This window comes from Scyliorhinus canicula, chromosome 3, assembly GCF_902713615.1.
Source record: "Scyliorhinus canicula chromosome 3, sScyCan1.1, whole genome shotgun sequence".
Lineage (NCBI taxonomy): Eukaryota > Metazoa > Chordata > Chondrichthyes > Carcharhiniformes > Scyliorhinidae > Scyliorhinus > Scyliorhinus canicula.
This window is the reverse complement of record NC_052148.1, coordinates 109,813,197-109,839,191: the sequence shown is the minus strand read 5'-3', so window position 1 is coordinate 109,839,191 and position 25,995 is coordinate 109,813,197. Positions and strand designations below refer to the sequence as shown.

General features: G+C 43.8%; 1 protein-coding gene across 1 annotated transcript in view; it reads right to left on the bottom strand.

Annotated features, from left to right (window-relative positions):
• Positions 1-849: 849 nt before the first annotated feature.
• Positions 850-25,995, bottom strand: part of frg1 (FSHD region gene 1) — a 60,081-nt gene continuing 34,935 nt past the window's right edge. The window contains exons 6-9 of the mRNA XM_038791078.1: positions 23,934-24,038; positions 3,397-3,488; positions 1,846-1,956; positions 850-1,439 (exon numbers count right to left, since the gene is read on the bottom strand). Coding sequence (XP_038647006.1) covers positions 1,403-1,439; positions 1,846-1,956; positions 3,397-3,488; positions 23,934-24,038 — 345 coding nt within the window. The 3' untranslated portion in view covers positions 850-1,402. The remainder of the gene's footprint in view (positions 1,440-1,845; positions 1,957-3,396; positions 3,489-23,933; positions 24,039-25,995) is intronic.

The following is a 25,995-nucleotide window of genomic DNA, read 5'->3' as shown; positions in this document are numbered from 1 at the left end:
CTTGCATGTGAAGGGGAGAGTGCCTGCGATACTGTCACGGTGGTGTGGGAGACCGAGCCTCGATACTCGATGTGGGGGTGGGGAGAGAGATACCTGGGGTGGGGAGGGAAGGGTCACTCGATGCTTGTGGGGGGAGAGGGTCCTCAGAGTCTGTGAGAGGGAGTTAACTTCAGTGCTAATTGGGGAGCCCTTGCCCAAGGGCTCTCCCAGGACCAGGGAGAGACAGTGGCATAATGTATTGTTGCTGGACTAGTAATCCAGAGACCCAGAGTCATGCTCTGGGGACCCGGGTTCGATTGTCACCCTGGCAGATGGTGAAATTTGAATTCAATACAAATCTGGAATTAAAAGTGTAATGGTGACCATGAAACTATTGTCGGTTGTCGTAAAAACCTAACTGGTTCACTAATATCCTTTAGAGAAGGAAATCTGTCATCTTTACCTGGTCTGGCCTACATGTGACTCCAGGTCCACAGCAATGTGGTTGATTCTTAAATGTCCTCAGGGATGGGCAATAAATGCTGACCTAGCCAGCGACACCCACATCCCATGAACGAATAAAAAAAAACTCGTCCTGACAGACGGCATAAACCATCCTCCAGATTTTATTTGTGTCAGAGTGGTTAAAAATTAGTCTGTGCATCTGAGAGATACATGCCGGTTTTCAATAAGAGCCTGACACTGACAAATTTATGGGAAAATCCAACCCATTATCTTTTAAGGAAGGAATAGATTAAACTGTGGCTCTGTTAATCTCTGTTATCTTCCAACAAACTCCTGCTGGTTTGTCTGTATTTCTCTTTCTGAAGCCTATATTTGAAAATAAATCAGAATAGCAGAAGCTTCATGTTCATTTTATACATAATTTAATATATGTTTAATACACTGAAGTTTTTTGACATTTGGTGGTTTGTCTGCATCCCAAAATTAAGACTTCAATCACTGACAGGATAACAGTATAGACTGAGAATCAGAAAATATGGCATGAAGGAATTAATAATGGAACTAATTAAGACATTATGAATGTTGCCCACAGAACAATACATTTCATATTATGCTGAGAAAGATTCTTTGTTTGAGCTCGCCTTTCATTCTTCACTTCCTGGATGAACCTCCAGAGTACAGATTTAGTGGAAATGTAATTCACTTGATCACTACCATGAAAGTGAATGCAACATATATACAGTGCATTCTTACAGTACAATGAATCTACAATGATAACCATTTAAGGCTACCAACATAATACACCCGTCAAAAGTAAAATGGAAATTAAAAATGGCAAGTTTACATCATATATACTGCTGATGGTTGTGCAGCATTGTCAGTTCTGTGTGAATACAAGCCGTCTCGGAGGTTAAAAAAAACATACATCCAGTGAAAATAGCAAGATAATTTCCTCGCTTCATTTGCAGTATCGGTCAGCTTTCATCTTGGATCGCCTGCAGAGCAAAACAGAAGAAAGAAAAGTAATGAAAATGTAATAAACTTTGATGATTTTGCCAGTCATAGTGAAAGAGGCGGCAGTTAAGCCACTGGATTTACAATTGAATGAGGAAATACATTTTTAAGCAGCATGTGGTTGGGATCTGGAATACACAGCCTGGAAATGGTGGGGGAAGAATCAATTGTGTCTTTCTAAATGGCTAATTATCCAACGAGAAAATCATTTGCTGGACTATGGGGAAAAACTGGAGTGTGGAACTAGCGGAGTTGCTCTTGCAACTGACACGGACACAAAGAGGCGAATGGCTTTCTGCTGGAACCATTCTATGAATCTATGATACGAAGAGATGAAATGAGAAGGCTTTTTCCATCGTTGCTACATTTCAAAACTCAAGCACATACCTGTCTAGCAAGGCCTCATGGAAAGTACCGTCTTGCCTGGCTTTCTTCAGCAGTTTACTGTCCTCTACATTTACTCTAAGTTTATGGTCTTGAAAGCTCTGGAATTTCTTTCTGTAACAGAGGAATTACACAGGGAACCTGAAATAAGCCTTTAGCACAATAACAAACAGCTGCACAATACCATGGTGCATTCAAATCGATTTTTCACTCATTTTATTCAAATCTTACGCCACTGGAATGTTGCTGTTCTTATGCTTAAGTTTTTTTTGCAACGTACGCTAATTCTCTGTGAAACCAAACATGATAAGCACATTTAATTTTGGATTGTGTATTGACAGTTATCAGGACAGACTTAGAAAACTGGAACTATTTACTTTACAAAAGCAGAGACTCCAGGAATGAATTGTTCTGATTTTAACCAAGTGATAATGTTATAAGGTAGAACATTCAGTGCAGAAGGAGGCCATTCGGCCCATCGAGTCTGCACCAACCCACTTAAGCTATCACTTCCGCCCTATCCCTGTAACCTAACAACCCCATCTAACCTTTTGGACACTAAGAGCAATTTATCATGGCCAATCCACCTAACCTGCACGTCTTTGGACTGTGGGAGGAAACCGGAGCACCCGGAGGAAACCCATGCAGACACGGGGAGAACATGCAGACTCCGCACAGACTATCTAAGCAGAAAAGAACTGGCATCAGTACAACTTACAAAATCGTGGGATTGAGTTCGATGTGAAGAACATTTATTGCAGGAAATAAGCAATGATGCTAAATTAGACCTCACTAAGTAGTGCAAATGTGAACAGAAAGTTACAAAGTGGTATTGAGACAGATTAAGCAAGTATGCAGAATTGTAACAGATGGAGCTGTGGTGAAATACAAGGTCATTAACTTTGGAAAGATAGATCAAAACATTTTCTAAATAGTGGGCAGTTGGGAATATGGAAAAGCAGAGATTTAGGGGTCCATGTAAAGAAATTACTAAAAGCCAATAGGCAGGTAAATGTTAGAAAGAGTAGCAATAGACCCTATGGCCTCTCGAGCCTGCTCCGGCTTCAATATCAATTCCACGTTCCTTCTAGAATCCCCATGTTAATCAGAATTTCTAAAGTATGTGACGTAAAAGATAATTTGGCATTACATACATTTTAAAAATAAAGGTAGGCATATTCTCCCTTTCTCCAAGCATAATCAGGTCATATAGATACATCCGCTATTCCAAACATAAAATCAACACATGACTCCTACTGTGTGATAGTTACATGCTGGTCTCCTGCTCTGCCTCACAAAGATAGCCTTAACAGCATTAAGTTATATACTGCGGACTGTATAAACTATCCAAACTAATTTATATTGGCTACCTGGCATTAAGGAAAATGAAGGATTATTTTCTGTTTCTGGATGAGAACCTTAATCTGCTAACGAGATGATGCTTTAATATGCTCAGCTGTCTGTCCACTTTATCGTCAGTAATTTAAAATATAAATACATGCATGTTATACTGTGAACTACTACAATTGCGCTCAAAATTATTGTGGTACTTACACATAGTTAATTTCACATTTTTTCACGTTGCCCTTGTCTTCATCTAAAAGCTCATCTTTTGATTTTATTACAACATCAGCACAGGAACGGATCTGTTTCAAACAAAAAGCAAGTTATGATAAAGTGTAATAATATACATAGTTGGATACCCGGCTAATCTGAGGACAAGTAAGAGCAGTATTAATAAAGCTGTTGTAATACAAGAAGGTGGCTTAACTGAGACTGTCATGACCACTAGACATTACAAGATGGTTGTGCTTTAAACTAACTCTTTTAGTTTAAGGTAAATAGAATGTACTAGAAAGGGGGATGGTGCCAAGTTGCACCGAACTCTGACAGGTGCAGGTGATCTGGTTGCCATGGAGATAGGCGACCAATGTCGAGTCTTATTGCAAGTCAGCTGCATGTTTTAACAGCTGAACACAAATAAGGAAGCATCTGTTCTTGCTTCTAAGCAACTAAACAAAACTTTTTATGGGAAGATGATCCTTAACAGGTGCTGCTGTGCCAAGCAGAAGAAAAGGGCTAACCAAGAGCAGATATGGTGAGGACAGAACACCTGTTAGAGGAAACTGCTAGAGGGAACCTTATGATGGGAAGTCCATTTGATTATGCGGCAAGGACTAAGTGAAGACGACTTTGTTTAAACATTCACTTTGGGGAAGGAGGCTGAAAAGGTCCTGTTAGCAGCTGAGAGGAGCTTTAGACTAACTTAAGACTACATATCAATGGAGAGCGTGGTGTAATGTATAAATGTGGCATGGGGATTTTGTTTGTGTTTAGAAGGTAATGGGGATATTTTTTCTATAGTTCAGTGCATTACTTCCTCACTAACTATGGTTTAATTAGTATGGATTTATTTGTTTGTTACAGGAAATGTCTTAAAACATGAAATCTTGCCATATGATTTCCTTGCATTGGTCACTGGGATATTTATATTTCTTTCCAAAAGTTATCAGTCTCCACGGGATTGTGACAAGATAAATAGTGAGGGAGCATTGCCAGAGAAGAAAGGAGCAACGAGTGACAAGCAAATCATCGACAGTCACAGGAGAGGTGCCTGAAGATTGGAGGGTAGCAAATGCTGTGCCCTTGTTTAAGAAGGGCTGTAGGGATAAGCCTGGGAACTACAGACCGGTTAGCCTTACTTCTGTAGTGGGTAAATTGTTAGAAGGTATTCGGAGGGACATAACTACAGGCATTTAGACAGGCAAGGGCTAATTAGGGAAAGTCAGCATGGCTTTGGAAGGGCAAAGTCTTGTCTCACGAATTTGATTGGGTTTTTTGAAGGGGTAACCAAGAAGGTAGATGAGAGCAATGCAGTCAACGTTATCTACATGGACTTTAGCAAGGCCTTTGACAAGGTTCTGCATGGTTGGTTGTTGCAAAAGGTTAAATCTCACAGAATCCAGGATGAGGTAGCCAATAGGATACAAAATCGGCTTGGCGATTGAAGCCAAAGGGTGGTTGTGGAGGGTTGTTTTTCAAACTGGAGGCCTGTGACCAGCAGTGTGCCTCAGGGATCGGTGTGGGTCCACTGTTATTTGTGATATATATTGATGATTTGGATAAGAATGTAGGAGGCATGGTTAGGAAGTTTGCAGATGACACCAAGATTGGTGGTATCATGGATAGTGAAGAAGGTTATCTAGGATTGCAACAGATCCAGTGGGCCGATGAATGGCAGATGAAGTTTAATTTGGATAAATGTGAGGTGATGCATTTTGGTAGATCAAATCAGGGCAGGACCTACTCAGGTAATTTTACATAGAATTTACAGTGCAGAAGGAGGCCATTCGGCCCATCAAGTCTGCACCGGCTCCTGGAAAGAGCACCCTACCCAAGGTTAACACCTCCACCCTATCCCCATAACCCAGCAACCCCACCCAACACTAAGGGCAATTTTGGACACTAAGGGCAATTTATCACGGCCAATCCACCTAACCTGCACATCTTTGGACTGTGGGAGGAAACCGGAGCACCCGGAGGAAACCCACGCACACACGGGGAGGATGTGCAGACTCCGCACAGACAGTGACCCAAGCCGGAATCGAACCTGGGACCCTGGAGCTGTGAAGCGATTGTGCTATCCACAATGCTACCGTGCTGCCCATTAATGGTAGGGAGTTGGGGAGAGTTACAGAACAAAGAGATCTTGGGGTAGAGGTTCATAGCTCCTTGAGGGTGGAGTCGCAGGTGGACAGGGTGGCGAAGAAGGCATGCATCATGATCGGTTTTATTGGTCAGAATATTGAATACAAGAGTTGGGACATCTTGTTGAAGTTGTACAAAACATTGGTAAGACCACACATGGAATACTGTGTTCAGTTCTAGTCACCCTATTATAAGAAGGATATTGTTAAACTAGAAAAAGTGCAGAAGAGATTTACGAGGATACGACCAGGACTTTTTTTTAAATTTTAGAGTTCCCAATTATTTTCTTTTCCAATTAAGGGGCAATTTAGCATGGTCAATCCACCCAACCTGTACATCTTTGGGTTGTGGGGGTGAAACCCACGCAGACATGGGGAGAATGTGAAACGCCACATGGACAGTTACCCAGGACCGGGATTCGAACCCAGGTCCTCAGCGCTGCAGTCCCAGTGCTAACCACTGCACCACATGCCACCCTGTGCTACCAGGACTTGATGGTCTGAGTTAGAAGGAGAGGCTTGGACTTTTTTCGGTGGAGCATAGGAAGCTTCGGGGTGATCTTATAGAAGTCTATAAAATAATGAGTATAGATAAGGTAGATAGTGAACATATTTTCCCAAAGGTAGAGGAGTCTAGGACTAGAGGGCTTAAGTTTAAGGTGAGAGGGGAGAGATACAAAAGAGACCAGAGGGGAAATTGTTTCACACAGAGGGTGGTGAGCATCTGAAATGAGCTGCCAGAAGCAGTGGTAGAGGCAGGTACAATTTTTTCCTTTAAAAAAGTTAGACAGTTACATGGGTAGGATGGGTATAGAGGGATATGGGCCAAATGTGGGACTAGCTTAGTGATAGAAACTGGGCGGCATGGACAAGTTTGTCTGAAGGGCTTGTTTCCATGCTGTAAACATCTATGACTCTATGGCACCCTTGTAGAAGGGTCAGAGGATATTAAAGAAAATAAATGAGAACATAAAGAGAAAGGATCTGGTACAATTCTTAAAAAGGAAATCAGAATTAGGACTGAGTAGTATGCTTGTGAATATACAGAGCATCCCAAACAAAACTGAAGCATTAGAAACAGCATGTCTACTTGGAGGGTCACAATATACTAGTTACATAGGCACATGCCTTCAAGTTTCCAGTTCTGTTAAAACCCTAGATTTAAAAAGGAAAATTACGGCCATTACCTTCCAGCTCTGATGAAAAGTCACCATCCTGAAACGTTTCCCTTATCTTGCCAGATATGCTGCGGATTTCCAGCTTTTTCTTTTTAAAAAATTCATTGAGGGCAGATGGACATCGCCGGCTAGGCCAGCATTTATCGTCCATCCTAATTTCCCTTGAGAAGGTAGTGGTGAGTTGCCTACCTGAACTGCTGCAATCCATGTGATGTAAGCACACTCACAGTGCTCTTAAGGAAAGAATGCAAAGAATTTGACCCAGCGAAAATGAAGAAACGGCGATACATTTTCATGTCAGGATCGTGCATGCCTTGGAGGGGACCTTCCAGGTGGCACATCGAGTCTGCACCGACCCATTTAAACCCTCACTTCCAACCTATCCCCGTAACCCAATAACCTCTTCTAACCTTTTTTGGTCATTAAGGGCAATTTAGCCTGGCCAATCAACCTAATCAGCACGTATTTGGACTGTGGGAGGAAACCGGAGCACCCGGAGGAAACCCACGCAGACACGGGGAGAGCGTGCAAACTCTCCACAGACAGTGACCCAGCGGGGATATTGAACCTGGGACCCTGGAGCCATGAAGCCACAGCGCTATCCACTTGTGCTACCATGCTGCCCCTGTCCTTTTTTAAAATTAATTGTCTGGCCAAAAATAGGATATGGACCCTTGAGGTTAAAAAGAGCAACACAAGTGCCTCAGCGCTCCTCTCACTGGGTGGTGGCTGGTTTACCCACCCCCTCTTGCACTGTTTGACTGTGTTAACCGTCCTGTAGTCGGTAAGTTTGGTAATATTGACGTAAATCTGGCGTGCTTTCCGTATCTGTACTGATGAGTGGTTAGTGGAAGAATTTTTAAAACAATATATTCTATTACAAACGTGCATCAAAACAGGTTACAGCACATGAATACCCCGGGAAATATACTTCCCAACAATCAACTATACAGTTTGTACAACGTTTCCCCTACCTTTTCTCAAACCCCTCTGTTGAGCCCCTTAACTCATACTTTATCGTTTACAACCGCAGGAAGTTGTACAGGTCACCCAACCATGCCGCTACCTCTGGTGGCGATGTCGACTGCCACTCCAGTAAAAGTCACCACATGGTAATCAGAAAAGTGAAGGCCACGACATCGGCCTTCCTCCTCTTCATGAGCTGTGGCTTCTCCGAAACCCCGAATATCGCCAAAGGGTCCGGATCCACCTCCTCCCCCACTACCCTTGCTAGGACGTGAACACTCTCACCCAGAATCTCTCCAATTTTTCACAACCCCAGAACATGTGTGTGATTCACTGGCCCCCGCCCACACCTCTCACACTCGATCTGCCACCCCTTGGAAGAACCCACTCATTTTCGCCCGAGTCATATGAACCCTGTGCACTACTTTAAACTGTATCAGGCTCATCCTTGCGCACTAGGAGGTCCCGTTTACCCTACGCAGTGCCTCACTCCATACTCCCCAATTGATCTCCCCTCCCAACTACCCTTCCCATTACTCCTTGCTCTTCACCACCTGCTCGCCTCCCTGCTCCCCGAGCCACATGTATATATCCCCAATTCTTCCATCCCCCTCCACATCCAAAACAAACACTCGCTCCAGAAGTGTGTATCCCAGCAACCTAGGGAAACCGCTCCAGACCTTTCACGCAGATACTTCAACTCACTCCCTCTCGGGAGCTCTTCCCTTAGCTCCTCTAAACTGGCAAACCCTTCATCCAAATACAGATCTCTCCCTTTGACCAACCCCACTTCCCCCCACCTCCTACATACACTATCCATCCCCCGGCCCCGGCTTAAACATGATTCTCGCACAGCGGCGTTACACCGACATCCCGTCCACAATAAAATGCCTCCTCAACTGATTCCAAATCTTCACCCTGGACTGCACCACCGGGTTCCATGAATACCTACTCTGTGCCGTTGGCATCACTGCCATCACTATGGCCCTTTAGCTGGACACCCTACAAAATTCCTCCTCCATTCTAACCCATTCTCCTTCCCACCATGACCGCACCTTTTCCACATTCGCCGCCTAGCAATAACGAAGCAAGTTCAGCAACGCCAACCCCCCCTGCTGCCTCTGAAGCAGGGTCCTCCTGACGCTCGGCACCTTCCCGCCCATACAAAGTCTGAAATAATAATGTTCAGTTTCCGAAAAAAGACCTTTGGTATAAAGATTGTGAGTGTTTGAAAAATAAACAGGAACCTTGGCATAATGTTCATTTTTACCACTTGGACACACGTTGCCAAAGTCAACGGCGGTGTATCCCACCTCCTAAGATCCCCCCTGACCTCCTCCACCAGCTTCGTCAAGTTCCACTATGGAGCCCTGTCAATTCTCTTGCTAGCTGAATCCCCAAATATCTGAACCTATCCCACGCCACCTTAAATGGCACCCTCCCCTAATTTGGCTCACTGTCCCAGCTCATTCACCAGATACTCCGAGAATGCCCCAAACCTCCCCAGCAGGCCCACGATCCTTCCTATACTCTCCAGCGGGTCCGAACCATGCAATAGGCCATTGGCATAGCGCGTCATCTGATGCTCCTACTGTCCCCTCATAATCCCCTGCCACTCCTCCGACCCCCTAAGAGTCATTGCCAAAGGCTCTATGGCCAGCACAAACAACAACGGCGACAGCGGGCACCCCTTCCTTGCATCCCTGTGCAATTTAAAACTTTGTGAGCTCATAGCATTCATCCTCACACTCTCTCTTCGTGCCACGTACAGCAACTGCATCCATGCCACAAATCTCGGCCCAAATCTTCCTAGAAGCTCGAACCCACTCCACCCGATCAAATGCCTTCTCCGCGTCCATGGACACCACTACCTCTGGTACCAGGGCTCCCGACGTTCAACAACCTTCTTATATTACTCGCCTTTCACAAAGCCTGTCATTAGTGGAAGAATTAGTAGAGAAACAGTTAAAAGTAAACACAAAAGCAAGAGTCTTCAAACCAAAGTCTAGAAATAAGTGAAAGGATATTTGAACCACCTTGTGGAAGGTGGCCAGTGACAAAAGGCTCCTCGAGGGATCCTTTGTGTCAAAGGGGGAGGGGTATATGAGTTTTAGAAGAAGTCAGTGTGGAAATATGAGTTTTGGAAGAAGTCAGTGTGGAAATATGAGTTTTAGAAGAAGTCAGTGTGGAAATATGAGTTTTAGAAGACATCAGTGTGAAATATGAGTTTTAGATGATGTCAGTGTGGAAATATGAGGTTTAGAAGAAGTCAGTGTGGAAATATGAGTTTTAGAAGACATCAGTGTGAAATATGAGTTTTAGATGATGTCAGTGTGGAAATATGAGGTTTAGAAGAAGTCAGTGTGGAAATACGAGTTTTCGAAGTTAGTGTGGGGAAATGTATGCTCCGGATAGTCTAGGATTATCCCGAGAGAAAAAAAGATAGACTAGTGAGTCTTGGTATATGACGTTTTAGAAGTCAGAGTGGAAATCGGTGCCCTGGGAGCACCTTAATCTTAGAAGTTAGGAAAGAGAGGTTAGCGTCTCCAGTCAACGTCCAAAGGGGTATGACATGCGCTTTTGGGCATCAAGCAATAGATAAACACGGCGGAGATGTAGAATGGGGAGATGTGCCTTTTGAGTTTAAAAAAAAAAGCTAAATTAACAATTAGGAAAGAGCTCAAATTATATTCTGAGTGCATATTTGAAAGAAATTGGGAAGTGATTGGTTTTATTTAATCTAAGTTTAAAAGGTAGTCTGCAAACTTTAATCAACTCGGTCAAAGCTGCTGGCAGCTGAAAAAAAGAGAAATTGTGTTTGTTAAGTTGCTGTTTGTATGTTAGTGTGTGTGATTTTTCCTTGTCTGTGAGTGTCTCGTATCTGTGTCATTGAGTTAACCCACTGTGGTCTGGTTTTGTTAGTCATTTAAAAGTTGCTTGTTTAATGTATGCATGTAGTTGTATTTTGAATAATGTTGAGTAAGGAGCAGATGAGCTGTAAAGCAACTGTTCGAGCGGGAGAATGGTGATTCTGGGGCAATGGAAAAGCTTCCTATGGCTGCAGAAGAGTGTTAAACATAATGTATATTTGCTAGACAATTTACCTTTTCTTTGAGTGTTAATTACAGCTTTTGAAGTAAGAAGAATGAAAACTACTGCCTTAATCCATTGCTTTTGTTTCCTTTGAAAATTCTAATTTTATTTTTCAGTTTGTTGAGATGGAATGAAAGTATCATGCTTTGAATGCCTTTTGTTTGAGTGGAGGCCTCCATGGATGAATGTATTGTAGCCATCTCAGATGGCCAGCTGCAAAGGACCATGGGAATTACGGGCAACCAAGGACCCAGACACACTCAGCTTGTGTGTGTATTTGCAACCCAGATAGCTAGACGTGATCGAAACCCCCGCTTGTTTGCATTTAATGGCCCATTTTCCCAGAACAAAAGGACTGTACTCAGGTAACCGATACAGATTAACTGCCACCATTCCCTTTGCTAAGAAATCCCAAACAGTCAAGGTCAATGACCGCTCAGGACATGCCCAGCCATCAAGGCACCCGTCCTTTTATTGGCCAAAATCGAAGGCAGTGATCGAAGCCTGTCGAATTATTGGGTCCAAAGCTAAGGACCGCCCTAAAGAGCACAAAATCCCAGAGGGATAAAAAGAGACACAGCCATTTGTTTGATCTCTCTTGGCCCCAGCCTACGCCTAAAACCAAGTGTAGCATTACGACCAGAAGACAAGTTGAAGACCAATGATCGCTACCAGACGGATGAGCCCAGCAGAAACGAAGCCACTTCTTCTACCCAGCCACGCAAGATCCGGACAAAGGCCTTGTTCATCTGCATAGAGCCGGTTGCCCTGAAGTTAAGTATAGGTTATTGTAGTTGTTAGGTGTAGTTTAACTTGTAGTGTTTTGTGTTGCATGTCAAAGTAATCCTTGTGTGTAAATAAACTATCTTTGAACTTGAACTGACTAACTGTTGTTTGGTCTTTGATCAATATCCGGTAAAGCCTTGTGGTGGTGTCATTTGATACCCTGGCGACTCTGAAAAGCAATATTATCATTAATAACTGCCATATCTAGTTAGTTTGGCAACATTATCGGTGACGCTGGTGGGATAGTATTCCACTCATTAAAGAGAGCAACATTATTGGCCTCTCCGGTGCCGATTGGCAACAGTATGTTTGTATTTAATAAAGAATTTGTGTGGATTTCCTTTGGTGTTTCTCATTTTTTTGACACATTGCTTTCCCCAAATGGTGATTTTGTAAAACTGAGTTTTAAATCAAATGGGAGTTATAAACTGGATTAAAGATATAATTTGAAACGGAGTGAGTATTTGAAAATACTTAAAAAAGGAATAATGATCAATATCATGGAAGTTACTTGGAACACAATTCTTGTGTAAGTAAAGGAAAAAAAAAATCAAAGTATGTAAATTGAGATTTGGAGATGATTAGTTTGAACTTGGCATAAACTTGGGTGTTCTTAGCTCAAGTCGAAAAAACAAAGGAATCTAATTTGGAATTTGAAGACTAGCGTTCTTTGTTTAACGAGTCCATGTGCTCTGATGTGAAAACCTTTGTTTTTTGTTCCCAAACCGATAGAAATTTCACTATTTTCTCTGCAACTTCATTACACATCAAATTGGCTGATCGGTACTTTCCATATAGCGAATATTATAGATTTTAATTTTCTTTTAAATTGGCAGATACATCTCAACCAAATTAACTGATTTGACTCCAGGTCGAGTGCATCTTTGTGCTTTTGTTTTAAACACAGATGAATCACGAGTCACAGCCAACATCTCCAGTTGCTTCAAAAATTCCAAGATTGCTCTGCCACAACACAGTGACAATGGGGATCTAAAGACTTTTCTTTTTGTGGAAAGAGTTAACTCATTCCGCCTCCGCCAAGTGTAGCATTACGACCAGAAGACAAGTTGAAGACCAGTGATCGCTACCAGACGGATTTCCTTTTGTGGAAAGAGTTAACTCATTCCGCCTGCGCTGGACTTGGACACTGGGCCTCGAATAAGGCTGTTCTGCCTGGATCTTGCCTGGCCTGAGTCAGAAGGTCGGGCGAGATAGGCATGTAAGCAAATCCAAATAGCTAATTGTGCACAGAGTGGCAATACGTGCTGGATTGTCACTCTGAGAAGGTACCGCTGGTTATATTGGACACATACTATTTTTGGTTAGCATTTTCAGGAGGCACAGGAGAAAAATGTGTAATATTAATAACAAAGTCTATCACAAGTATTAGAAAATAAGTATGTTTCTGAGTTGCATTAAGAATCAAAAAACACACGTAGTTGAATAGAATGGAAATTGTTAAATTCTCAGTGTGCAATACAAAGTATGGAGATAAGCTAGGAAATCAGATATCCAGACAGTTCAGAGTCACAAGTGCAAACAAAAGGTCAATAATATTGGGTGATTTTCACTATCCCTAGATAAATTTGGAAGTGCAGAATGTTTTTTGGAATGAAAGTAAGATTGCTATCTACGCAAGTATGTTTCGAAACAAACAAGTGAAGAAGTATTGTTTAGTTCAGCACTGGGAAAGGAAGTGAGGCAAATATTTGATGTCAGGTTATGGAACAATTGGGAAATAGTTGCATTGTTATGCAAGATTGGAGAAAGACAATGAAAAGTCTACATTAAAGGAGTTCAATTCTTTAAAGAAAACGTGAATATAGGAAGAATCTGGTTCAAATGAACTGGTTAGAAAAAACAGGAGGTCAGATTAGTTGTGAGATTCTTCAAATGTCTGGTGCAGACGGTACTAAATATATTGCTATAACATAAAACAGGAGTGCATCAAAGGATGGAGTTCAGTGAATAAAGCCGGAGATTTAAAGCAACATTGAAACAAACATGATGAACCAAGGACTAACGAAAATCAAGAGGAATATAGAAGAAATGCTACAGGGAGGTAAAAAGGGGATTCAAATAAGGTCAGTGCTGATCAGCATGTTACTGATTGCAGAAACTACTATAAAAAAACAAAATTAGAATTCCAGGAGAGAAGCTAAGGAATAAACATGTGACCTGGCATGTCTAAGTGCTGGCAATTCATTGATTCGGAGATTATCAAGGATACTAAAGGGACCATGCGAAGTGATCAAGAACAAAATAGATGAACTCTTCTACCAAATAATTTAGATTGGTCAACAGAATCAAGAAGATTTCTTTGGAATTTAAAGACAAATAAAATTCTTAGTTTGGTTCTTGTGCTTCTGATCATAGAGAGAGAGAAGGGTGTCTCTATAAAGTCAGTCTATCCATCCTCTCCTTGTATATCAAACCATCAAGTCCCAGTAGCATCCTAGTAAATCTTTTCTGCAATCTTTCTAGTTTAAGAATGTCCTTTCTATAATAGGGTACACAGTATTCCAAGTATGGCCTTACTAATGCCTTGTACAACTTCAGAAAGACGTCCCAACTCCTGTATTCAATGTTCTGACCGATGAAACCAATGCCTTCTTCACCACCCTGTCCACCTGTGATTCCACTTTCAAGGAGTTATGAATCATCCCAGGGTGTTTTATTTCCTGTAACCTGCATGTTTGCAATAAAATACATTTTTAAAAAAAGGAGCTATGAACCTGTACTCCTAGATCTCTTTGTTCTATAACTCTCCCCAACCCTCTACCATTAGGCAGCAGCAGCCAGGTTCATGGCACCGTGGTTGGCTCTGCTGCGCAGCAGGGCAGGAAGAAGAATGGCAGGGCTATAGTGATAGGGGACTCGATCGTAAGGGGAATAGACAGGCGGTTCTGCGGACGCAATCGAGACTCCAGGATGGTATGTTGCCTCCCTGGTGCAAGGGTCAAGGATGTCTCGGAGTGGCTGCAGGTCATTCTGGGGGGGGAAGAGACACCTCAAAGGTAGTAATCTCAGGATAGTCACGAGCTAGTCAGAGTAGGAATGTCAGGATAGATAGGATGAATGCGTGGCTCGAGAGATGGTGCAAGAGGGAGGGATTCAAATTCCTGAGGCATTGGAACCGGTTCGGTGGGAGCATGGGACTAGTACAAACCGGACGGTCTGCACCTAGGCAGGACTGGAACCGATGTCCTACCGGGGTGTATGCGAGTGCTGTTGGGGAGGGTTTAATGTGGCAGGGGGACAGGAAGTCGGAGGGAAGTAAAACAGGGCCAGAAACAAAAAGCAGTAAGGGGGAAAGTGTAAGGCAGAGAAGCCAGAGTCAAAAATCAAAAAAGGGCCACAGTACAGGGTACAGTGACCGAGGAGTGTGAAAAGTGAGGTGGTCAATGCAGGATTGAGGGTGTTGTATCTAAATGCGCGCAGTATACGGAACAAGGTAAATGAGCTTGTTGCGCACATTGAAATTGGCCGAGACAATGTTGTGGGCATCACAGAGACGTTGCTGCAAGGGGATCAGGGCTGGGATCTAAACAAGGATATATGTCCTGTCGAAAGGACAGGCAGATGGGCAGAAAGGGGGGGGGGGGGGGGGTTGCATGGTTAGTAAGGAATAAAGTTAGATCGATAGCAAGGAGAGATATAGGATCAGAAGACATAGAATCTCTGTGGGTAGAGTTGAGGAATCGCAGAATAAAAAGACCCTGATGGGAGTTATGTACAGACCCACTAGCAGTAGTCAGGGGGTGGGGCAGAAAATAAATCAGGAGATAGAAAAGGCATGTAAAAAAGGCAACATGACAATAATCATGGGGGACTTCAATATGCAGGTGAACTGGGAAAATCAGGTTGGTAGTGGATCCCAAGAAAAGAAACTTGTGGAATGTCTAAGAGATGGTTTTTTTGAGCAGCTTGTGACAGAGCCCACAAGGGAACAGGCAATTCTGGATTTGGTGATGTGTAATGAGGCAGACTTGATTAGGCAACTTAAGGTGAAAGAACCCATAGGGAGCAGGCACCCCAATATGATAGAATTTACCCTGCAGTTTGAGAGTGAGAAGCTGCAATCAGAAGTAACGGTATTACAATTAAATAAGGGTAACTACAAAGACATGAGGGAGGAGCTGGCCAGAGTTGATTGGAAAAGGAGCCTAGCAGGGAAGACAGTGGAACAGCAACAGCAGGAGCTTTTGGAGGTTATTCGGGAGGCACAACAGAAATTCATCCCAAGGAGGAGGAAACATGCTGAGGGGAGGACAAGGCATCCATGGCTGACGAGGGATGTCAAGAGAAGCATAAAAGCTAAAGAAAAAGCATACAAAGTGGCGAGGATTAGTGGGAAGCTAGAGGATTGAGAAGCCTATAAAAGCGAGCAAAGGACAACTAAAAAAGCAATAAGGGGGGAGAAGATGAAGTATGAGTGCAAGCTAGCTAGCAATATAAAGGAAGATAGGATGAGTTTTGAAAAAATATATAAAAGGTAAGAGAGAGGCAAAAATAGACATTGGACCACTGGAAAATGTGGCTGGAGAAGTAATAATAGGAAACAAAGAAATGCAGACGAACTGAATAGGTACTTAATTATTCCTTTCCAGATGATTTTCCTATCTCTTATAAACATTTCCAAGACTTTTCCCACAACAGAAGTAAAGCTCACTGGCCTATAGTTACCGGGGTTATCTCTACTCCCCTTCTTGTACAAGGGGACAACATTTGCTATCCTCCAGTCCTCTGGCACTATTCCTGTAGACAAAGATGACTTAAAGATCAAAGCCAAAGGCTCAGCAATCTCCTCCCTAGCTTCCCAGAGAATCCTAGGATAAATCCCATCCGGCCCAGGGGACTTATCTATTTTCACACTTTCCAGAATCGCTAACACCTCCTCCTTATGAACCTCAAGCCCTTCTAGTCTAGTAGCCTGTATCTCAGTATTCTGCTCGACAACTTTGTCTTTTTCCTGTGTGAATACTGACGAAAAATACTAATTTAGCACCTCTCCTATCTCCTCGGACTCCACGTACAACTTCCCACTACTGTCCTTGACTGGCCCTACTCTTACCTTAGTCATTCTTTTATTCCTGACATACCTATAGAAAGCTTTAGGGTTATCCTTGATCCTACCTGCCAAAGACTTCTCATGTCCTCGCTTGGCTCTTCTTAGCTCATTCTTTAGAGTCTTCCTAGCTAACTTGTAACTCTCAAGCGACCCAACTGAACCATCACGTCTCATCTTCACATAAGCCTCCTTCTTCCTCTTGACAAGTGATTCAACTGCTTTAGTAACCCATGGTTCCCTCACTCGACCACTTCCTCCCTGCCTAACAGGTATATACTTATCAAGGACACGCAGTAGCTGTTCCTTGAACATGCTCCACTGCACGAGGACCAGACAGGTTTTATGAAGGGAATGCAGCTGAACACGAATGTGCGGAGATTGCTGAATGTCATTATGATGCCGGCGATTGAGGAGGAGGCAGAGATATTGGTGGCGCTGGATGCGGAGAAGGCCTTCGATAGAGTGGAGTGGGGGTACCTATGGGAGGTGTTGGGGAGGTTTAGATTTGGTGAAGGGTTCATTAGATGGGTAAGGCTGCTATATGAGGCCCCGATGGCGTGCGTGGCCACGAATAGGAGGAGGTCGGAGTACTTCCGGCTTTACCGAGGGACCAGGCAGGGTTGCCCCCTGTCCCCCTTGTTGTTTGCACTGGCAATCGAGCCGCTGGCGATGGCATTGAGAGATTCAGAGAGGTGGAGAGGCTTGGTGCGAGGTGGAGAGGAACATAGGGTGTCGTTGTATGCCGACGACCTGTTACTGTATGTGGCGGACCCGGTGGGAGGGATGCCGGGAGTGATGGAGTTACTAGCCGAGTTTGGGACCTTCTCAGGTTATAAATTAAACTTAGGCAAGAGCGAGATGTTTGTGGTGCACCCTGGAGACCAGGAGGAAGGAATTGGTAGGCTCCCGCTTAGGCGGGCAGGGGAGAGCTTTAGGTACCTGGGGGTGCAAGTGGCCAGGGACTGGGGGACTCTCCACAAGCATAACTTTACCAGACTGGTAGATCAGATGGAGGAGGAGTTCAGGAGGTGGGACATGCTGCCATTGTCGTTGGCGGGGAGGGTGCAGTCCGTCAAAATGACAGTGCTTCCGAGGTTCTTGTTCCTTTTTCAGTGCCTGCCCATATTTATTCCCAGGGCCTTCTTTAGGAGAGTGACCGGCAGTATTCTGAGCTTTGTGTGGGCACATGGGACTCCGAGAGTGAGGAGGGTGTTCCTGGAGCGAGGAAGGGATAGAGGCGGGCTGGCGCTGCCCAACCTTCTGGGGTACTATTGGGCAGCCAATGTGTCAATGGTGCGTAAATGGGTGATGGAGGGGGGAGGGGCGGCGTGGAAAAGAATGGAGATGGCGTCATGTAGAGGTACGAGCCTGGGTGCCATGGTAACGGCACCGTTGCCGCTCTCCCCTAAGAGGTTTACCACGAGCCCGGTGGTGGCGGCGACCCTAAGAATCTGGGGACAGTGGAGACGGCATCGGGGGGAAACAGGGGGCTCGATGGAGGCTCCACTGGGTGGCAACCATCGGTTCATCCCGGGGAACACGGATGGGGGATTCAGGGGGTGGCAAAGGGCGGGCATCAGCAAATTGAGGGACCTGTTTATTGGCGGGAGGTTTGCGGGCCTGGGGGAACTGGAAGATAAATTTGGCCTTCCCCAGGGGAACATGTTCAGATACCTGCAGGTAAAGGCGTTTGCTAGGCGACAGGTAGAGGGATTCCCTTTGCTGCCCTCGCAGGGGACGATGGACAGTGTGTTTTCGGGGGTGTGGGTAGGAGAGGGGAAGGTGTCTGACATCTATAAGGTAATGCAGGAGGTGGAGCAGTCGTCAGTGGAGGAGCTGAAGGCTAAATGGGAGGAGGAACTCGGGGAGCAGATAGAGGACGGGACTTGGGCGGAGGCCTTGGAGAGAGTCAACTCTTCCTCCTCATGTGCGAGGCTTAGTCTCATCCAATTTAAGGTGCTGCACCGGGCCCACGTGTCCGGGACTAGGATGAGTAGGTTCTTTGGGGGTGAGGACAGGTGCACCAGATGTTCGGGGAGTCCTGCGAACCACGGCCATATGTTCTGGGCATGCCCAGCACTGGAAGAATTCTGGAAGGGGGTGGCGGGGACGGTGTCGAGGGTGGTTGGATCCAGGGTCAAACCAGGGTGGGGACTCGCGATTTTTGGAGTTGCGGTAGAGCCGGGAGTGCAGGAGGCGAAAGAGGCCGGTGTCCTGGCCTTTGCGTCCCTAGTAGCCCGTCGAAGGATTCTGTTACAATGGAAGGATGCAAGGCCCCCAAGCGTGGAGACCTGGATCAGTGACATGGCGGGATTTATAAAATTGGAAAAGGTCAAATTTGCCCTGAGAGGATCAATACAAGGGTTCTATAAACAATGGCAGCCTTTTCTGGACTTCCTGGCTCAGAGATAGGTAACTGGGTCAATAGCAGCAGCAACCCGGGGGGGGGGGGGGTGCATTATTGTAGTGTTTATTCTGTAACTTTATAGTGTGTTAATTTGCGTTGTTGTTAAAATGCTGGGTTGTTCATGGGGATGGGGCGAATGTATATGATTGTTAATATTATTGTTATTTTCGGTATTTTACTAAAGTGCGTCAATGTTGTATAAAATCAAAATTTCTCAATAAAAATTATTTAAAAACAAAAGAACATGCTCCACATTTCCATTGTGTCCATCCCCTGCAGTTTTCCTCTGCAGGCGATGCATCCTAAGTCTTGCCTCATCGCATCATAATTGCCTTTCCCCCAGCAATAACTCTTGCCCTGCAGTTTATACCTATCCCTTTCCATCGCTAAAGTAAACGTAATCGAATTGTGGTCACTATCACCTAAATGCTCACCTATCTCCAAATCTAACACCTGTCCTGGTTCAGCACCCAGCACCAAATCCAATATGGCCTCGCCTCTTGTTGGCCTATCTACATACTGCTTCAGGAAACCCTCCTGCACACATTAGACAAAAACGGATCCATCTAAAGTACACAAACTATAGTGTTTCCAGTCAATATTTGGAAAGTTAAAGTTCCCCATAACAACTACCCTGTTATTTTCGCTCCTATCCAGAATCATCTTTGCAATCCTTTCCTCTACATCTCTGGAACTTTTCGGAGGCCTATAGAAAAGCCCTAACAGGGTGACCTCTCCTTTCCTGTTTCTTAACTCAGCCCATACTACCTCAGTATTCGAGTCCTCATCAAATGTCCTCTCAGCCACCGTAATACTGTCCTTGACTAACAATGCCACCCCTCCCCCTCTCTTACCACCTTCCCTGAACTTACTGAAATATCTAAACCCCGGCACCTGCAACAACCATTCCTCGCCCTGCTCTATCCATGTCTCCGAAATGGCCACAACATCAAAGTCCCAGGTACTAACCCATGCCGCAAGCTCACCCACCTTATTCCGGATGCTCCTGGCATTGAAGTAGACGCACTTTAGACCACCTTCCTTCCTGCCGGTACACTCCTGCAACTTTGAAACCTTACTCATGACCTCACTACTCTCAACTTCTTGTGTACTGGAGCTACAATTCAGGTTCCCAATCCCCTGCTGAACTAGTTTAAACCCTCCCGAAGAGCATTAGCAAACCTCCCCCCGAGGATATTAGAAGGTGGATAAGTCACCTGGACCGGATTGATTACACCCCAGGGTCCTGAAAGAGGTAGCTGAGGAAATTGTGGAGGCATTGGTGATGATCTTTCAGGAATCACTGGAGGCAGGAAGGGTCCCAGAAGACTGGAAAGTGGCTAATGTAACACCCCTGATTAAGAAGGGAGGGAGGCAGAAGACGGGAAATTATAGCCCGGTTAGCCTGACTTCGGTCATTGGTAAGATTTTAGAGTCTCTTATTAAAGATGAGATTGCGAAGTACTTGGAAGTGCATGGTAAAATAGGACTGAGTCAGCTTGGCTTTGTCAAAGGGAGGTCGTGTCTGACAGTCTGTTAGAGTTCTTTGAGGAGGTAACAAGAAAGTTAGACAAAGGAGAACCAGTGGACGTGATTTATTTAGATTTCCAGAAGGCCTTTGACAAGGTGCTGCATAGGAGACTGTTAAATAAGTTAAGAGCCCATGGTGTTAAGGGTAAGATCCTGGCATGGATAGAGGATTAGCTGACTGGCAGAAGGCAGAGAGTGGGGATAAAGAGGTCTTTTTCAGGATGCCAGTCGGTGACTAGTGGTGTGCCTCAGGGGTCTGTGCTGGGACCACAACTTTTCACAATATACATTAATGATCTGGAAGAAGGAACTGAAGGCACTGTTGCTAAGTTTGCAGATGATACAATGATCTGTAGAGGGACAGGTAGTATTGAGGAAGCAAGGGGGCTGCAGAAGGATTTGGACAAGCTCAGAGAGTGAGCAATGAAGTGGCAAATGAAATACAATGTGGAAAAGTGTGAGGTTATGCACTTTGGAAGGAGGAATTTAGGCATAGACTATTTTCTAAATGGGGAAATGCTTAGGAAATCAGAAGCACAAAGGGATTTGGGAGTCCTTGTTCACGATTCTCTTAAAGTTAATGTGCAGGTTCAGTCGGCAGTTAAGAAGGCAAATGCAATGTCAGCATTCATGTCAAGTGGGCTAGAATACAAGACCAGCGATGTACTTCTGAGGCTGTATAAGGCTCTAGTCAGACCCCATATGGAGTATTGTGAGCAATTGTGGGCCCCGTATCTAAGGAGGGGTGTGCTGGCCTTGGAAAGGGTCCAGAGGTGGTTCACAAGAATGATGTCTGGAATGAAGAACTTGTCGTATGAGGAACGGTTGAGGACTCTGGGTCTGTACTCGTTGGGAGTTTAGAAGGTTGAGGGGGGTCGTATTGAAACTTACAGGATACTGCGAGGCCTGGATAGAGTGGACGTAGAGAGGATGTTTCCACTTGTAGGACAAACTAGAACCAGAGGACACCATCTCAGACTAAAGGGACGATCCTTTAAAATGGAGATGAGGAGGAATTTCTTCAGCCAGAGGGTGATGAATCTGTGGAACTCTTTACCACAGAAGGCTGTGGAGGCCAAATCATTGAGTGTCTTTAAGACAGAGTAAGATAGGTTCTTGATTAATAAGAGGATCAGGGGTTATGGGGAGAAGGCAGGAGAATGGGGATGAGAAAATATCAGCCATGATTGAATGGCAGAGTGGACTCGATGGGCCGAGTGGCCTAATTCTGCTCCTATATCTTATGGTCTTATTAACTGAGTAGGTCCTGCCCTGATTCGATCTACCAAAATGCATCACCTCACATTTATCCAAATTAAACTCCATCTGGCATTCATCGGCCCAATTGATCAAGATCCCGTTGCAATCCTAGATAACCTTCTTCACTGTCCACTATGACACCAACCGTGGTGTCATCTGCAAACTTACTAACCATGCCTCTTAAGTTTTCATCAAATCATCAATGAATAACAAATAGCAGTGGACCCAGCACTGATCCCCGAGGTACACCGCTGGTCACAGGCACCCAATTTGAAAAACAATCCTCTATAACCACTCTCTGTCTTCAAGCCAATTTTGTATCCAATTGGCTACCTCACCCTGGATCCCGTGAGATTTAACCTTATGCGACAACCTACCACGCGGTACCTTGTCAAAGGCCTTACTAAAGTCAATGTAGACAACATCTTAGATTATCTCTCATTATTTCTTTTGAAGATGTTGCAACTTCAGTGGCCACATTATCCAAGAATTATTCATGGCGAACCACTATGGGGCTTTAACTAATTAAAGTAATTATTTGTAACAGGCGCAGTGCAAACTCCAAATTAGAATGATTGCAGTTTGCCAGATCAGCTTCCAAAAAGCATAATATGCTTTTCATCTTTAAAGAGACAGAAACAATGGAAAACTAGCATTTACGTTTTATTTATATTAATGTAACTATGCAAAAGATAACGGGACCGATTTGAATTCTATGCAACTGGATTAAATTTGAGCATGTTAAAATCTCATCCAATGGTTATAGAAACAAATAAACAAATTGTGACTTAACTCCCAAGCAAACATATTACATGACTAATAAAAACAATTGATTTAAGATAGATTTCTCCATTCTTACACAATACAGCTTTGGCCACTGGGCATGGAGATGACTATTCCCACAAATGCACCAATATCGCTTTGTATCAGCTACTGAGGATGCACGAATATAACCATAGCACAGGCTGATGCTTAGGTATGACCCCAGCCAGTAATGTTCCACTCCCTACCTATTGATTGCCATGAACTTCACTTTTACTAGGGTTCCTTGATGTCACAAATCAATCAAATGCTGCGATGATGACCAGAATGGTCACTGTTACCTCACCTCTGGAATTCAGCTCTTTTCTCCGTTCTTGGATCACGACTGTAATGAGGTCTTGATGAGAATGATCCTGGAAGAACCTCAACAGAGAATTGCAGAGCAAGTGACATTTGACAGCCCGCTCAGCAACACCTTCCATCACTTTGCTGATGACAGAGAGTGGAATAATGAGGGAGGTAATAGGCTGGATTGAATTTACCCACCATTTTGGTGGAAAGGGTGCACCTGAGCCATTTTCCACTGTCGGGTAGATGCTGGTGCTGTGCTGTAACAGTATTGGACCAGCTTGGCTAGGGGCATTGTCAGTTCTGGAACACAGGTCTTCAGCACAACAGTTGAACATTGCTGAGGTCCATAGTTTTTGCTGTATCCAGCTTTAAAAAAAAATCATTTGGGAGTTAATTGAATTGGCTGCAGACTGGTTTCTGTAATGGGGGAATCTCAGAAGGAGGCTGAGCTGGTTTAAGAACTCGGTTCTTCTGGCTTCAGCCTTGTCCTTTGCACTCACTTGCTAGGTTCTGCCATCACTAAAGATGGGGATGTTCAGAGTCTTCTCCTTCTATTAGTTCTTTAATTATCCACCACCATTTGTATCTGGATATGTTAATGACTGAATGTGTCAACAATGACTGTGCCAATAACTGGATTATTACTGTATCATTGAACTACTCAGATGGTAAATGAGTTGGATCTTGCCTTTTTCCCTTTTGCAATTCCAATGTAAATAGATATATTAATAATGAGGCGGCATTATCCATTATTACTTAGATCCTGGGCACAAGCCATCTGAATCCTGGCCAACCAGTCTATTCAGTAATTTCTACTCATCAAGTCACTAAGTCTTTTAGAATAATCATGCAGAATTTGTAACTTGATAATAAATCAAACCTTTTTGCTGCTAAGTATGTGACAGTGAAAATGAAAGTGGAAGAAACAGGTTATGTTCTGGTTTAATTTACAATTAAACCAGAGCAACCCGCAGGAATACCTTTATCATCTCCTCCTCTCCTGCTGTTTTTTGCTTTGCAATAATGTCACCTTCATCATTACAAGAGATAAAGCAGCTGTTTGATGCCATCAATGCCAACTTTCCCTGGAAAAAGAAAAGTGAGTAAATATACAATGCTTTCTCACAGAAATGTGCGCGCTTTATAAATACTGTTGAAATCGCTTCCCTTTTGAATCCTGTAATAAATCGCTTCTTGAACTCACTTTGCCACATTTCCTCAGTTCTTCTTGTCCTTCTTAACCAGAGCATGTAAAATCCATACTTCACAATCCAGCTTGTGCAGCCAGCTTACAAACCCGGACCAGAATTTGAATAATTATAGGTGCTATATAGGTACAAGTTGTTGTTGCTGTTGTAAATAAATGTTAATAATATTTCAATTATCTTATTTAGTGTTTCATATTTTCAACATTTTCTGCAAAATTGGTCAGTTACCAAGTATGCGGCCACAACATAAACTCTACCTGAACATTATTACCATGGATCACCAAAGCCGCATAGCATTTATTTAACATAAAATCTGTAAAGCAGAATACAGGGAGGGTGGGGGAAGCAGCCCATACCAAGGAATGGTACAAAACGGAGAACATATAAAAAAATATATAAATAATGTACCGCAGGAGAATTAGGAACAGAGAATGCACAAAACTATGGTAATTATTAAACAATTTTGTCTTGGAATCCCATTTTGAATCAGGAGTTTGTTTCTTTGTCCAATCAAAATGTCATGTGTCATTAAAGCACCATTATTTTCTGATTGACAGGCCATTCATGAAGCATATCATGACTTGTTGTTCCGACTCTCCTTGTTTAGTATTAGAATCATTAGCAGTATTTTGGAAGGTGTAGTCTATCACTGTGACATAATCAGCATGCCACAGATTCCTGGAATTCCACTCCACTATCCAGTTGTATATCACCACAAAGCATGCCCAGGAATTAAGCAGAACACAAGTCCCAGGTCCAAGAGAAAATGACAGACCTGTTTAGAATAGGTAGTCAGAACATATAATGAGTGCCTTTAAGTTTAGTGTTCATTTCCAGAATTGTTCAAATTTTGCATATTTATGTTTTAATTGTTATTTTCACTTGAAGACTGTGAAGAGGACAGTGTAGAACTTCAAAAGGACACAGACAAGTTGGTAGAATGGGCAGATAGGTGGCAGATGAAGTTCAACTTGTAGTGTGAGGTGATGCATTTTGAGAGGAAGGACATAGAGAGACAATATAAAATTAGCGGTAAAGTCCTTAAGGGGTGCAGGGGTAGAGGGTGGCACGATAGCACAATGGTTAGCAAACTTGCTTCACAGCTCCAGGGTCCCAGGTTCAATTCCCAGCTTGTGTCACAGTCTGTGTGGAATCTGCACGTTCTCCCCATGTCTGTGTGGGTTTCCTCCAAGTGCTGCGGTTTCCTCCCACAAGTCCCGAAATACATGCTTGTGAGGTGAATTGGACATTCCGAATTCTCCCTCAGAGTACCTGAATAGGTGGTGGAGTGTGGCAACTAGAAGATTATCACAGTAACTTTCATTGCAGTGTTAATGTAAGCCTACTTGTGACACTGAGATAGATTATTATTACCTGGGTGTTTATGTGCATAGACCATTAAAGATGGCAGGTCATGTGGAGATAGCAGTTAATAAAGCATAAAGTCTTTCTTATTAGTAGCATAAAAGCAAGGTGGTTATATCAACTCATACAAGACACAAATTAGACCTCAGCTGGAGTATTGGCTACAGTCCTGGGCATCACATTGTAGGAAAGATGTGCCCATTGGAGAGAGTGCAGAAGAGGTTTACAAGAATGGTTCCAGGAATGAGAATCTTCAGTTATCAGGATAGATTGGAGAGGTTGGGCTGTTCTCCTTGGAGAGAAGGCGGTTAAGGGGAGATTTAATAGAGATTGTAAGGGACTTGTTAAATCTTTGTCTGTTCCTGTCCTGCAACATTACAGACTTTAGGTTTTGAGCTGAACCCCCCACTGCAAGCTGCCATTTGGACTGACCAGGCAGATCCCTTGATTCAGTCTGCTCTGTGGCATA